This window comes from Chiroxiphia lanceolata, chromosome 1 (genome assembly GCF_009829145.1).
Source record: "Chiroxiphia lanceolata isolate bChiLan1 chromosome 1, bChiLan1.pri, whole genome shotgun sequence".
NCBI classification, from domain to species: Eukaryota; Metazoa; Chordata; class Aves; order Passeriformes; family Pipridae; genus Chiroxiphia; species Chiroxiphia lanceolata.
The window spans coordinates 131,905,559-131,918,374 of NC_045637.1; the positions used below are offsets into that span (position 1 = coordinate 131,905,559).

The 12,816-nt window shown below is 39.8% G+C and overlaps 1 protein-coding gene across 5 annotated transcripts in view; it reads left to right on the forward strand.

Annotated features, from left to right (window-relative positions):
* Positions 1 to 12,816, forward strand: part of CDK6 (cyclin dependent kinase 6) — a 138,432-nt gene that overhangs the window by 84,587 nt on the left and 41,029 nt on the right. For all 5 annotated transcript variants that reach the window (XM_032674977.1, XM_032674942.1, XM_032674951.1 and 2 more), the window contains exon 5: positions 12,178 to 12,287. In XM_032674977.1, the coding sequence (XP_032530868.1) occupies positions 12,178 to 12,287 (110 nt within the window). The remainder of the gene's footprint in view (positions 1 to 12,177; positions 12,288 to 12,816) is intronic.

Genomic DNA, 12,816 nt, shown 5'->3' on the forward strand with positions numbered 1-12,816 from the left:
CTGTTTGTATTGTCTTAAGGTATTATCTCTTTAGCTTAAATAAGATACTTTGTATCAATTTTGAGAGAGTTGAGTCATCTGCAGAAGCCTGTTCTACAATATTATTTTCACTAAGAAAACGTTTTATATTTTTGTAAGTCTATAACCACTCTGGAATAGAGTCTTCAGTGATCTAGACTAATTCAGATCTTTTTCATCCAACTAATACAATATGTTATCTGTGACTACTTTCCTTTGAAATGTGGCTTCTTGAAAATAACATAAATTAATCATACAAGCTTTAAAGTTAAAATTGGGAAATAAAGAATAACAAAGTCTAGTATTGGACCAGCTTTAACATTCTGATTTTCTGCTAAATCTTCAGATAACTAATATCAGTTTAGAAAATCCTGTAACATTTTTAAGTGGAGGAAATTTTCTTTTGGGTTCTTTAAAAAGCTTGGGCCTCCTTTGTGCTGTGAGTCCTAAGTTTTGGCTAGTGAGTGTATCAAATAACAAGGAAGGAGATGTTGCTTCTTTCTACACAGAATAAAACAGTGTTGTCTTCTAGAATTTTTATGAGTCCCATCCATTAGAGTCATTGAGATGGAATCAGTCTGTCTAGATACAAAGGAGAATCCAGACTGGTTAATGTAATTAATGGCTGCTTTTATTAGTGATGGTCTAATGTAAAATGCATACGCATTCCAGAGCAGTATCCAGAAACTCAGCTCCTTGCCCCTTACAGCTGACTGCTCTTAAAGCACTCAGCTGCTTTCAGACACAGTCTTGCCCCATGACTCATATACTCCTGGTAGAATAGTGACTTGGCTTCAGCAAAGGCAAGGAAAGAGCTGTCACCCAAAAAAACCCTAGCCTAGTGGTCAAAGAATCTGCTTGGATGTAGGAGGTGCCAATTAAATCTCCTTCATCTGAGTTTCCACTTTGAGATTAACCGGTAACATCTGCGCAAGACGTTAGTGTGGATGCAAACACATATTGCTTCTACTGCCACTCTTAGTTACAGGTTTCACCAGGTAAGACTTCATATGGACTTTTGTTGAGAACATCCATGTATCTAGGGTATTTGTCTGCCCAAAAGTGCATCACACGCAGTAGTGCTTCAGCTGAAACACAGGTGCCTGTTTCTCCAGCACGGGCCTTTCTGATGTGACAGTCTACACTTAAAACCCGCAGACACTTTCAGACTAAGAAGAAGAATTTGATGACTGAAGATACCTAGAGAGATCATAGCCTTGGAAAATCAGCGGATTGTGCCCTGCATTTTATTGATTTTAAGCTAAAAAAGCTACTTAAATGTAAGATTCAGACAGCCTGAAGACCCCTCTTAGTCTTTTTGTCCTTGCTTTTGTCTGGAAATCACATGTCTACAGCAGGTCCTTGTCCTGCTGATGTTTACTTCAAGACTCACCTAATTTCTAATGATCTGTGGTATGTTTAAGTATGTATAATGTATATTGCATCTGTATATAGAAAGTTCAGATTTTTCTTTATTTTCTGGAGACATGTATTTTCAAACCTCTTTTCTCACTTGTTATTAGAAAGAAAGATACTTCATGAGGGTTTGGTTTCCCAAATGTAATTTCAAGGAGTCCTTGAAAGACATTTCATAAGAGTTTCATCTCTGTGGTATCATTTACAATTTTACTTATTTCAGCTTAAAACCATGCATTTATGTAAGGCCATAGTAAAATTTACTGCATTGAATTTCAAATGTAGAACAGATTTTCACTGTTTAGAGTTGCCCAAATTCTTTATGCCATAGATGTAGGAAGGTCCAGCTTTGTGTCAGTCATCGTGATGATAATCTGATTGAAGTCTGCACTCCATGAAGTAGTGAGGGCAGGTACATCCCAATGGAGCTTCTGCTGCAGAGAAGCTGCCTTGTTTGCAACCCTGTGTCCACTTTAGGTTTTGCTGTAATACAGGAGATCTGACTGTAAGCTATTGCTTTACATGAGCATCACTGACAGATGTTGCTCCACCAACCCCTTTATATGCTATACCAGGCTATCAGTGAAATTAGTACTTCACCTCCAGGCATCTACTCAAGCCTTCGTAGGGTCTATAGCATTAGGAGCAAAAGGTTCCACTTCCTACAGGGGCATCACGGTCACAGTCTGCCTTGGCAAAGGAGAGCTATGTAGCTGCATAACACTGTACCAGGTGTTGTGGGACTCCCACCATACCATGCCATGCTGCTGGGGAAAGGTTACAGCTCCCAGTGCCAGTGGATGGGTGGTAGATGGGTGCTTCACCTAGCAGTTGATGGGACACAAAAGTGAAGGAAGCTCAAAATTAAAACAAGAATTTTTAACAACTGTAGCTAAAATGTAGTAGAGATCTGAAATTTCTCAGATGTATCAGCTTTATAAGTTATCCAGGCAAATATCTTAATTTTAGATGTGCTGGAGACTGTTCTTGTCCAGATCAGACTTTCAGTGTAAAAGATATATGGAGAAATATTTTCAGATTAATAGGGACTGAGCTTATTTTGCCTTCATACATATTCTGGGTAAAGATCAGGCAAACTCTTACTCAGCAGCCAATCCTCTCATGCACACATGTCCTCTGCTTACCTTGCCATATGCACACAAGGTACATCTCTTATTTACATGGCCTGCTGGCTGTTTGTATCCTTACTTCCCTGTTCAACTCTTGCTGTTAACTGAAGGCACAGCTTCATAAGTTTCATTCTCAACTGAACGAAAACAGTATCTTTCAGAAGTTGTTTGCACCAAGTTTCTGCTTTTCAGAGTCCCAAGCTGAAACTTTGGTTTATTCATAGTAGTCTGTAACAATTCAGGACCTAACAGAGTACTGTGTTAAACTCTGACCCAGTGGTTGCATTTGCCTCAAAATGGTAGAAAGTATTTCTTTTTGAGAGTGATGTGTTTGTTCAGGTCAATTTTGATGGTTGTGTTTCATTAAAAACCTTTTAATTCCACCTTCTTTTTTGTCTAGAAGCAGCTATAGAGTCCACAGTAAAGCTTCTCACCTAGAGAACTGGCAGTATTTAACCCATTCTTTGAGGTTTCTTTGTGCATCTCTCCTTTTGTTAAAGATAGTGGGCCCAAGTTCCATGGGAGTGAGGTCTGTGGTGACCTTCATGGTTTTCCTTCATTTAGGCTTTTTGTGTTCAGAACTGAAGTCCAACACAGTGCCCCAGGAAGTGGGGAGATGTTTTTCTGTTGAACAGACTCTGGTTTTCTAGTAGCAATGGAAAGCTGGTCTTCATTATCAAGTCAAACCATAAATTGTAAGGCTCGGATTCTCTAGTCTGATGAACTTGGAAAAACACCCAACAGTCACAAGGGCAGCTTTGAGGGATCTTAGCATGGAGCCAACCATGGTTTGGTCCTTGGCACAAATTAGAGCTGCGTGTTCTCCTGCTCTCAGGGACGGGGCATAATTAATATCAAAGACTGTAGAAGAGATGGATGCCACTCAGTGGGAATATGTAGGATGCTAGATGAATTGGTTTTGTGGCTACCTAAAGATGTAGAGTAGAGCAAAGCAACTGGAACAAAGCTGAAGGTCTGGTACTAGAGATTCGGACTGTTCCCTCAGCTAGCTAATGCCAACAGGAGAACTGAGCAAGTGGAAATGTGCCAAATTGATGCAGCCAGACCCAGAACAAGACCTGTATTCCAAGGCACAGTCTCAGGCTGCCACTTTTTTAATGCTTTAGTTTCTTTTGGTATTGTGGAAGAAAATGTCTTCTTTCTTACCATAGATGTTTGACTTGGTCAGCCTAAGAACCCAGTGATGTTTATTTCTTTCTGCCTTTGTGGGTTTTTTATCTCTGAGAGAGATTATTAGAATTTGCTGTTTAAGTCTACAGATTTCTTTTGATTATTGAATCTTGAAGCATGATTGAAGAATGGCTACTTTTATTTAAAGTCTGTTGCTCTCAGTGTGGTCAAGTATCTTTATATGTAAATACATTGCAGAATGAGCACAAACCTCATTGCATGCAAAGCCGACCACTTCTGTAAAAAATTGAGTTGTTCCATATTCTGTGGAAGGCTGCCCTGCAGCTCAGAGAAGAGAGCATCATGGGTTTGATTTCAATACGCAGCAAGGCCTAGCAGGTCTTTGACTTTTGTGAGGTCTGGATCAGGTAGAGTAGTATTGCTGACACTGTTTTTGCTTCTTTCTTTTTGTATAAAGATAAAGCACTTTTCACTTGCATTCTCAGGTAGTCTTTCAGAAATGTTCTCTGTGTTATGTCAGTAGAGAATTCTGTGAAATATTCTGCTTAATGGCAATACATTTCCTTGTATTGGTTTTGAGGTAAGGTCTGGATCACTAGTGGTTTAAATATTACCTCATCTTACAAGCCAGTTTTCCTTTCTAGTTGCTGTTGCACACAGATGCTTAGTGCATAGAAACTTTTAAGGTAAAAGCCACTGAATGTAGGTAAAGTATCCTCTGCTACAGACATGATGTGAGAACACATGCTCACACTCACACAGATTCACACCTATTGACAACGGGTGTACCTAGAAATATTCTTCAGCAGCACCATCACACTGGGTGATGCGGTTTTTCCTAGAAATAAAAAAAAGGAAAATTCTGGTTAGTTTTGTGTGTATAGAACATCAAGGAAATGAATAGCTTCTTTATTTGTCTTGTTATCTTAAAGTAAATGCTAAACCGTGTTTCCTTCAAAGCACAAATGATTTAGCATCAAAAAGAGGAGATCACATTTTAAAACGGCAACTTGATAGGGGATGGTACATGTGATCAGGATTTGTGTCTCCTATAAATAAATAATTTTTTGTTTGATGATTTAACTAATGAAATGATAACATTCATACCAGTTTTCACAAAGCTGTTCATCGGGCTTGTGTCTAAACCAGAGACAAATGCAAATAAAGAGATAAAATTGGTATTACCATGTGTACTTCACGAGACCCAAAGCCCTTGAAAGGATTTCATTTTTATGTATATTTAATTTTTTTGTCAAGAAGTAAAGGGCTTTGTTAAAGCCACTGGGATAGTTTGGTACACTTTTACTTTAAAAGGGAAACTATTTTAATATTTCTATAAACAGACAAACTATTAATCGTCTTTCTCTAAGAACGAAACAGTTCTCTCCAGCCGTACCTACTTCTGTGATGGCACTGAAAAGTGTTACATAATAGTGGAAGAACCACTACTCAAAAAGAGATTAAACAAATAAAATTGTTCAGACAGATATTATCCCTGGAAACTAAAGTACATTGTATAATATAGTGCTTATTACCTTCTCCATCACAGTTAGGAATAATAATAGGTCTTCAGAATCAGATCTAAAGAGAGTGCTAGGCTTGCTTTATAAATGCAGAATGCTCAGTGAATTCTTTAAGGATAGTGATAGGAAAACACAGTAAGATGGTCCCCAGCGAGTAAAGCAGACACACCCGTTTTCCAAACCAGACATGAAAAATGTGTTGAAGTCATCATACAAAGGCTAGAAGGTCCATGCTAAAATCGCCTATCTTGGCCTCATTATACCTTTGGAACAGGGGGGTTTTGAAAGCCTTCTCTGCCTTTGCAGGAGTTTGTTGCGCATGGTGCTGCAGAGTGCAATGAGGCATCATCTCTCCCCCTGTCCTCACCTCTTCTCTCCTTGGTCCCCCCTCCAGCACTCCCCAGACTACCCTCTTTCTTATCTCCTGGGCCTCTCACACAAAAACACACACACAAAAAGTTTCCCCATAAGGCATGGGTGTGCTCCACTCCAGAGGTTTTTGAAGTGTTCCTGGGGGGCATGGAAGTGGAAGGGGGAGGTGGGAAATATCACTGCTGGAGCAGAGCAGCTGGGGGGATGATTTGTTGTGCAAGAGGACTGGAGAGCAGGGCCATGTTGGGTTGCGTGAGAGACTCAGAGCAGCACACAGGACAAGTGTCAGGGCCCGTGTTCCTGCAGAAATGACATCATCTCATAACTTAGTGTCACCAGCCCTCTGGATCACGACTTCTGTCCTGCTCAGTCCTGGTAGTCAGTTACTATTCCAAACTGCAGGTAACGAAACGTTATTAAACAAATTCTTTCTTTTCCTAAGGAATTTTTAGTATTACACTGATTTCATTTTAAGCAATGTTACACTGTCAGACCAGTGAGCCATTTTAGCATATTCATTTAAAAAATTACATTTCTTCTTTTCAGACTCTGTTGAGTCTTTTCAACAATGTGTTCTACCAGGCGAGATGGAAGTAGATTAGGGAGAGAGCCTCTCTGCAGTGAGCCTTCAATCAATATGCCGTCTGTAATTCTGTTCTCTTCAGCTAGTCTGTGGTGAATGTGTCAATCTTAGTCATACAGCTGAGAAGAAATTTTTTACAAAGCTTGAAGAAAATTTTTCAAGTTGTTTTAGAATCTCAGACCAGAAGAAGGCGGCATGCAGTAGCAGGTCCATAGTGAAGATGGAAAGATTCCACTTTGCATCCTCCTGAACAGTTTGAAGCAAAAGATTTCTTGTGAAGTTGGGAGACCATGAGGTGACACTAAAGAGCTAGATTCTACATACTACACCATATATTCTATAGCTATGTTCCCTCATTTTTACTCAAAAAGAAAGGACAAAAATAAGTGAAAAATAGTCAAAAAGATGTTCCAAAGATCATGTGAAAGCCTCATTAGTGAGAACTGAACAAAAAAACAGAGTTTACGAACCCTGGTAAGGAATGTAAAAAAAAAAATTTACACATAATCTTTCATGAGATTTAAATGCTTTAAATAACAAAATTAGCTAGCATCTAATGGCCAATATAATTAACAAAATCAGCACAGAAGAAACCACAATCACAAAAGCAAAATACTTGGAAGAAGAATTTTACTTGGATTCAAGGATACTTTAGATTAATTTAAGCATCCTGCTAGTTTCTTTTGTGTCATGATTTCTGTGGAAGTGTTTTAAAAGGTTTGATAGTCCTCTTCAAAACTACTTCAGAACTAATTAGAATAGAATTAATCTCATCCAGCTTTGGATATTTAAAAGGAAGATGTCTACATTTGTATAAGTGAGATTTTTCTCACAAATAGTAAGCAACTGCAGCATGTGTTTATCTGACCTGTACAACATGCTTAGGATAAAGTACCCAGTTACTGGGTGAGATGAGGAGTGGGCCATGCCTCCTCCATCCCATTGCTCTCCTAGAGCCTCCTCTAAATCAGAGTTGATGAGGGAAGCATAGCAAAATGCCTTCTCTCTGGAGTGAAAGGAAGACCCGGGGCCACAGCGTGACTCACTGGCTAGTAGATTAAAGAGTGCCAGAAAATGTTCGTGGGTACTGGAGCTCAATTGTCTATACTGTTAAATTATTAGAATGGTTCCTGGCATGAGTTATTCCAACCAGCCCTTCCCCAGACAGTTCCTAGGCACAGGCAGTTAAGCATGGACCAAAGACATTCCCAATAAGCAGTTTGCATGTGGTCACCTTTTTTAGGAGGCTGAGAATTTAATAATATAGACATAGACCACTCTGTACTTGTTGGTCTCGGTGCCAAAGGAACATTTCCTGTCCCATTTAATTTCCTAGCACAGACATAGCTGCTGTGTTACAGTCTGATCCCTGCTTTGTTCCTGTAGCTGTGCAACTGGGCATTGGTCTGTACTTAAAGTCTGTGGCAAACCAAAATGTAGTCTTTTGTGTCTATGTTACTCAACCCCATCCCTAAACCACTGTTTGTCTTTGTCTTTTTTGAACTGAATGCTATTCAGACAGCAACTACATTTGGAAAGGGCTGTGTATTGTGCAGATCCATTTAAATTAAGCAGTTACCCAAAAATGAAAATCTGCTCTGTAAAGTAAATGGAAATTAAATGAGACTGACACAATGCCTAGATCTTGTGTTAACATTGCTAGTGAGCAGACACTTACCACTAATTCAATTTTTCATCAGAAACAGGTACCATGAAGTGCAGGATTGAAACTCCTGGGGCTAGATGGTGCCAGATAGCAACATCTGTCTGCTATAATAAGACAGAAAGTTTTATTTCAAAATGAAGTTCTCTTTCTTCTGACTCTAAATACAGCTCTTCCCTTGCTTCTCACTGAGCATATTTCCTTCTTTAGAGGGTCAGCCACAGCCTCAGTAGACTTTTGCAGATTTTCTTTTCCTTTTTAACACCTCTCAGATACACGTTTCATTTCTTTTCATCATGAAGTGCTGCCTAAATCTATTGACATTTAAATTGTTAGAAGCAGTGATCTGCAGCTACTGATACTGTTCTTACTTGATATCATCCCATCTTATGTGGGTAGTGAAAACATAAAATGTGCGCTGGAAAAGAAGCAGAGTTACCTCTTTAGGTACGTACTTCTTCCATATATGAAATATTCTCCATCTTTTCATATGTAGCTTGATCTGTTAAATAAAAATGTATCCTCAGGACGGGCAGAGTAGGCTGAGAGGCTAAAGGGGGAAAAGGAGTTTATTTTTCCCAGGGGATTTGGAGATGGAAGAAAAGAGGACAGGGTTTTAAATTTGAGGGAGCTTGGAGGTGCAAAGGAGCAGATGGGGAATGTGATGGAAGGCAGAGCATGTGGGACGTAGCAGGGCAGCAGGCTGTGTCCACTCAGGCATTTGCAGAGGAGTAACAGGGAATCAGGCATGTTTGGTGATGCTGTCAGGGTGGCCACTGGCTTGTGGCAGGCAGGGGAGAGGAGCCAGGAGAGAAGCTTCTTAAATGAGAGGACTAAAAGGCAACATGGTCGCTAAAGTCAACAGCCTCCAAAGTATTTAGGAGTCTTGTACTAAATTTAGGATCTCCATCACCATGTGAACGTGAACCCGTTTTCCTACAGAACAATCACCATGTGCTGTATTTCATGTGTGTCGGATTTTCAGGAGAGATAGAATTTAAGTGAGATATAGTGATGCAGATGCTTGCTTTTTATTTCCTAAAAATGGGACTTCATCAATCAGCTCTCTGTCACGTGTGCTATCACTCAGGGAGACCCAGGTCTCCCTGGTGGTGTGGCTTACCTAAGTAAAGCATTTTTTCACTCAGAACTGTGCTAAAGAGGAAATGATGATGTGGTTGTTCAGCCTCACCATATCCTGTGTTCGGAATAATTTTCATTTCTACTTCTCTACAAATGTTCATGGAGCGTCCACAAATATTTTCTTGGTTTCTATGGTAAGAGAGAGTGTGAAACTGTGTCAAAACCACTGCATCATCTGCATCATCCTGTGCTTTTCAGGAGAAGACCATGACCACAAGAGGAGTCATCTGTGGCATTACTTGTGTGCAAACTGACATTTAGTACATTTTGATCCCTTTCAGGTTCACATTTTGAAACACAGACTTGCATGTTACAAACCATAAAGGTTACTTGATCACTTCTATAATGACGCATTAATGACAGAGTATGTCAAAACAGCTCGACACAGATTACTTCCTCTCTGACTATAACACAGTTAGGCATTAGCTGAAGTTTAACTGTAAGTCTTTGGAAATCTTTTTTTTTAAAGGTGTAAGTTTCCAAATTGCTCAAGTAAAATCTTCCAGTCCCCTGTGTATGCATGCATGGAGTGTAGCAGGGTGCACATACTTGAGGAACTGTGCCAGTAAGGGGTCACATGGGAGAAGCAGTCAATGTGCTTCTGCAGCTGTCTGAGAACAGCACTGTTCCTCTGGGCAAGCACGGGGACCGGGCACGATCCGCGATGTTCCTCTCAGGAAAGGAACAGCTGTCCTCTGCCACATTCCCCTGGAGAGGATTCCAGTTTGGGTTGTACACTGTCAGCAATATTCAGACGGTCTCATAACCACGCATCCCCCAGTTCTTTGCCTGTGAGAGTGCAAAGCCCTAATGTTGCAGGGCTTGTGGGATTGGGGAGATTAAATCACCCTTACACTCCATGTGAGAAGAGCTGTGTGGATCTCAAATCAGGAATCATGAGGTTTGGTGGTATTCCCACGGATCAAAGATCACACAACTCTTCCTCCTGGCACTACACCCAGCCATTAACAAACAGTAATGGATTGAAATTGTTATATCTAATTTCTCAAAGCAACATTTCTTCAATAAGCTTTTCCACAAATGTACTGAGGGAATAAAAGTATAGTTCAGCTTGAGAGGTATATCTGCATTAGGAAAAATAATGTGTTTAGAAGGAATTCTATCTGACTCAGATAAGGCAGCTCCAGAGAGAATCTCTGACCTTCATTTACCTTTGTCATCTTTCCCTTGAGTGAACCTCTGAAGAAATTTCTCTGTTTTTTTATAGAGAGAAGTGTTTTTGAAAAGCATCACTGGTATGGTAGCAAATCAGGAACAAGATAAATGGAGCTAAATAATGCTCAACTTCCACACAAGAATCTGTTTCTGTGGACAGGTATCTGGAAGTGTACCTTGCCAGTGCAGTACTTTGCACTGTATTATTGAACCGTTTCAAAGACAGATTTTATGAATAAAGATCAAAGTGTTTGAAAGAACCGTTAGCAAATATGACCACTTGTGCAAATATCCGTGAACCTCCCTTCAATAGCCATTCAGTGGTTCCAAAGGCTGTCAGGGCATGTAATGATTATAATAAATGTTGTATTTGCTTTTGTTTCAGCTGGCTTTGACCAGCAAATTCGGCTGATTACTTCCATTGTTATTTTTCCTTAGAAGACAATTATATTGTTATCATAAAAAGCCCACTATTCGTACACATTTCTTTCTGTTGGTCTTGAAATTCAGAACTCACTTATCCTAGTTAACGTAATTTTAAAAGTTATATTCATTCTTATATTTTTCTTTGTTTCTGTCCTTGTTTCTTTTCAGTGGTTTTGCTTTTTTTCATGCTCTTCCTGAATACTGCTTTTCCCACCTTTGTGTTTGTTGGAGAAACAACCCAATAATTGTTGAGACCTGCCCAGCCCCAGATTAATAGTCAAAGGTTTACATTATAGCACACACTGAGAAAATATTGATACTTAACTGATGGTCATGTGTTGTTATGGCTGGATTATAACTGTATTCAGGAGCAGAATGCTCCTGTGGCTCTGAGATTATATTCTAGCAAGATAATAGCTTACGTTGGACTCTGCAGAAGCTCCTTGTGTTCTTCTGCAAATATACTGAAGAACAGTCACCCTCATCTGTATTTGGTCTACTTGTGGGAAACAAAAGGATAAATATAAACTGTCCTATCTCTGTTGTGGGTCCAGCAGGACTCATCAAAGTACATCGATAGAGCAGTGCCAATAAAATTCATGCAACATGTTGTGACATAACCACCGAGACAAGAACAACCTAAAAACAGGTGCTTTACATAGCGTATGTCCGTGGGAAAGAGTGTATCATTTGAAAATATATTGTGAGAGAAGTTAGTGCTGGTCTAACCAACAACACGTGGGTACAACTGTAAAGGTCAGGAATCTGCCAGGAATTCCTGTGCTGCATTGCTGCTGTTGAGAGTTTAGGGTTCCTCTGTATGCAAGGAAACCACAGTAGACAGCACTTATGCCTTTGGTAAGGGACAGCTTTGGGAAGGGTTTGACTTAATCTGTATCCAGTTGGTAAAAAAATAAGTTATCGTTTCTTCAGTTTCTTAAGAGAGAACTTTTGAGACAGGTCAAACGTGTTTATTCTGATTGGCCCATGCACTTGAGTTGATCTCGTATCTTTTACAGAAAATAGTACATAATAAAGGGCTGAGAACGGATAATGTGCTACAGGTTCTGATTTGTTCTATGGGTAAACCCACAGTAGCTTGTTTTTTTTACACTTTGGCTCTGGTGACCACATATAAAGGGTCCACAAAAGTTCTTTTAGCAAAACAAGGACTTGTTCAATAGAGTAACATTTGCTCTATGGAGAGTCCAAGTCTTTACTGGAAAGTGTTTGGGGTCTGTAAGCTACAAAAGCTTCAAAGAGTTTCTGGTAGTGTGCTGTGGTATTGACATGTCACACCAGTGCCGTACGCTGATATTGTGGTTTTCTTGTACCCTGAGCCACACTGTTCTGGACAAGAAGTGGTCTCACTTCCTGAATCATCATCACTGCAGCTATCCTTACTGAGATTTTCCATACAGGACCCTTTTCTATGTGATGGCCAAACCCATTTGCCCTAATATGTGAGTTTTTACAACATGGATTAAACTAATTGGAAGTTGTGCATGCAGCACTCATGAGGTTGTAATTCTACAGCTAAGCGTGATCTCTCTTCTGTTTTTTTTTGTTTTACAGGTTGTTACTTTGTGGTATAGAGCTCCTGAAGTCTTGCTTCAGTCCAGTTATGCAACGGCAGTTGATCTTTGGAGTGTTGGCTGCATATTTGCAGAAATGTTCCGTCGAAAGTAAGAAACACAGTTTTATTTTCTTCGTGCTTTTCATTTGAAAAAATGTATAGTAATCCTGTTGCAGTACACTCAATCACATTTATATTGGAAAGGTCTGATAGGATGTTTTATTTATAGTACAAAATATAAATGTCCACTGCAAATTCATACTTGTTGCCATCTTGGGGTCTCTTTTGATGGGAGTCTGCCTCAGCTCTTGGTAAAGCCTCTATGAACATTGTTGTATTCCTGTTGCACCTGACTCCAAATGCGGATAAAAGTGGGGAAGAGAGGCTGTTACCAATTTGAGTAAAGCTGTATTGTGGGAAGGATTTACCCTGAGGAAAACGGGATACTGTGGTTGGCATAGTCTTCTTCCTCTGTAGTTCATGCATTGGAGCATCAGGTGTTGGTTTGTAGTTCCCTCTTGCCATATTTGAGATCTAAGAAATCACTTGAAAGTTTTTCTGGAGGTAGGGAACAGAGGTAGGGTTTTTTAAGAGCAAGTTATGTAGCCTGAGGGTAGGGTAACAGAGATGTTAAATGC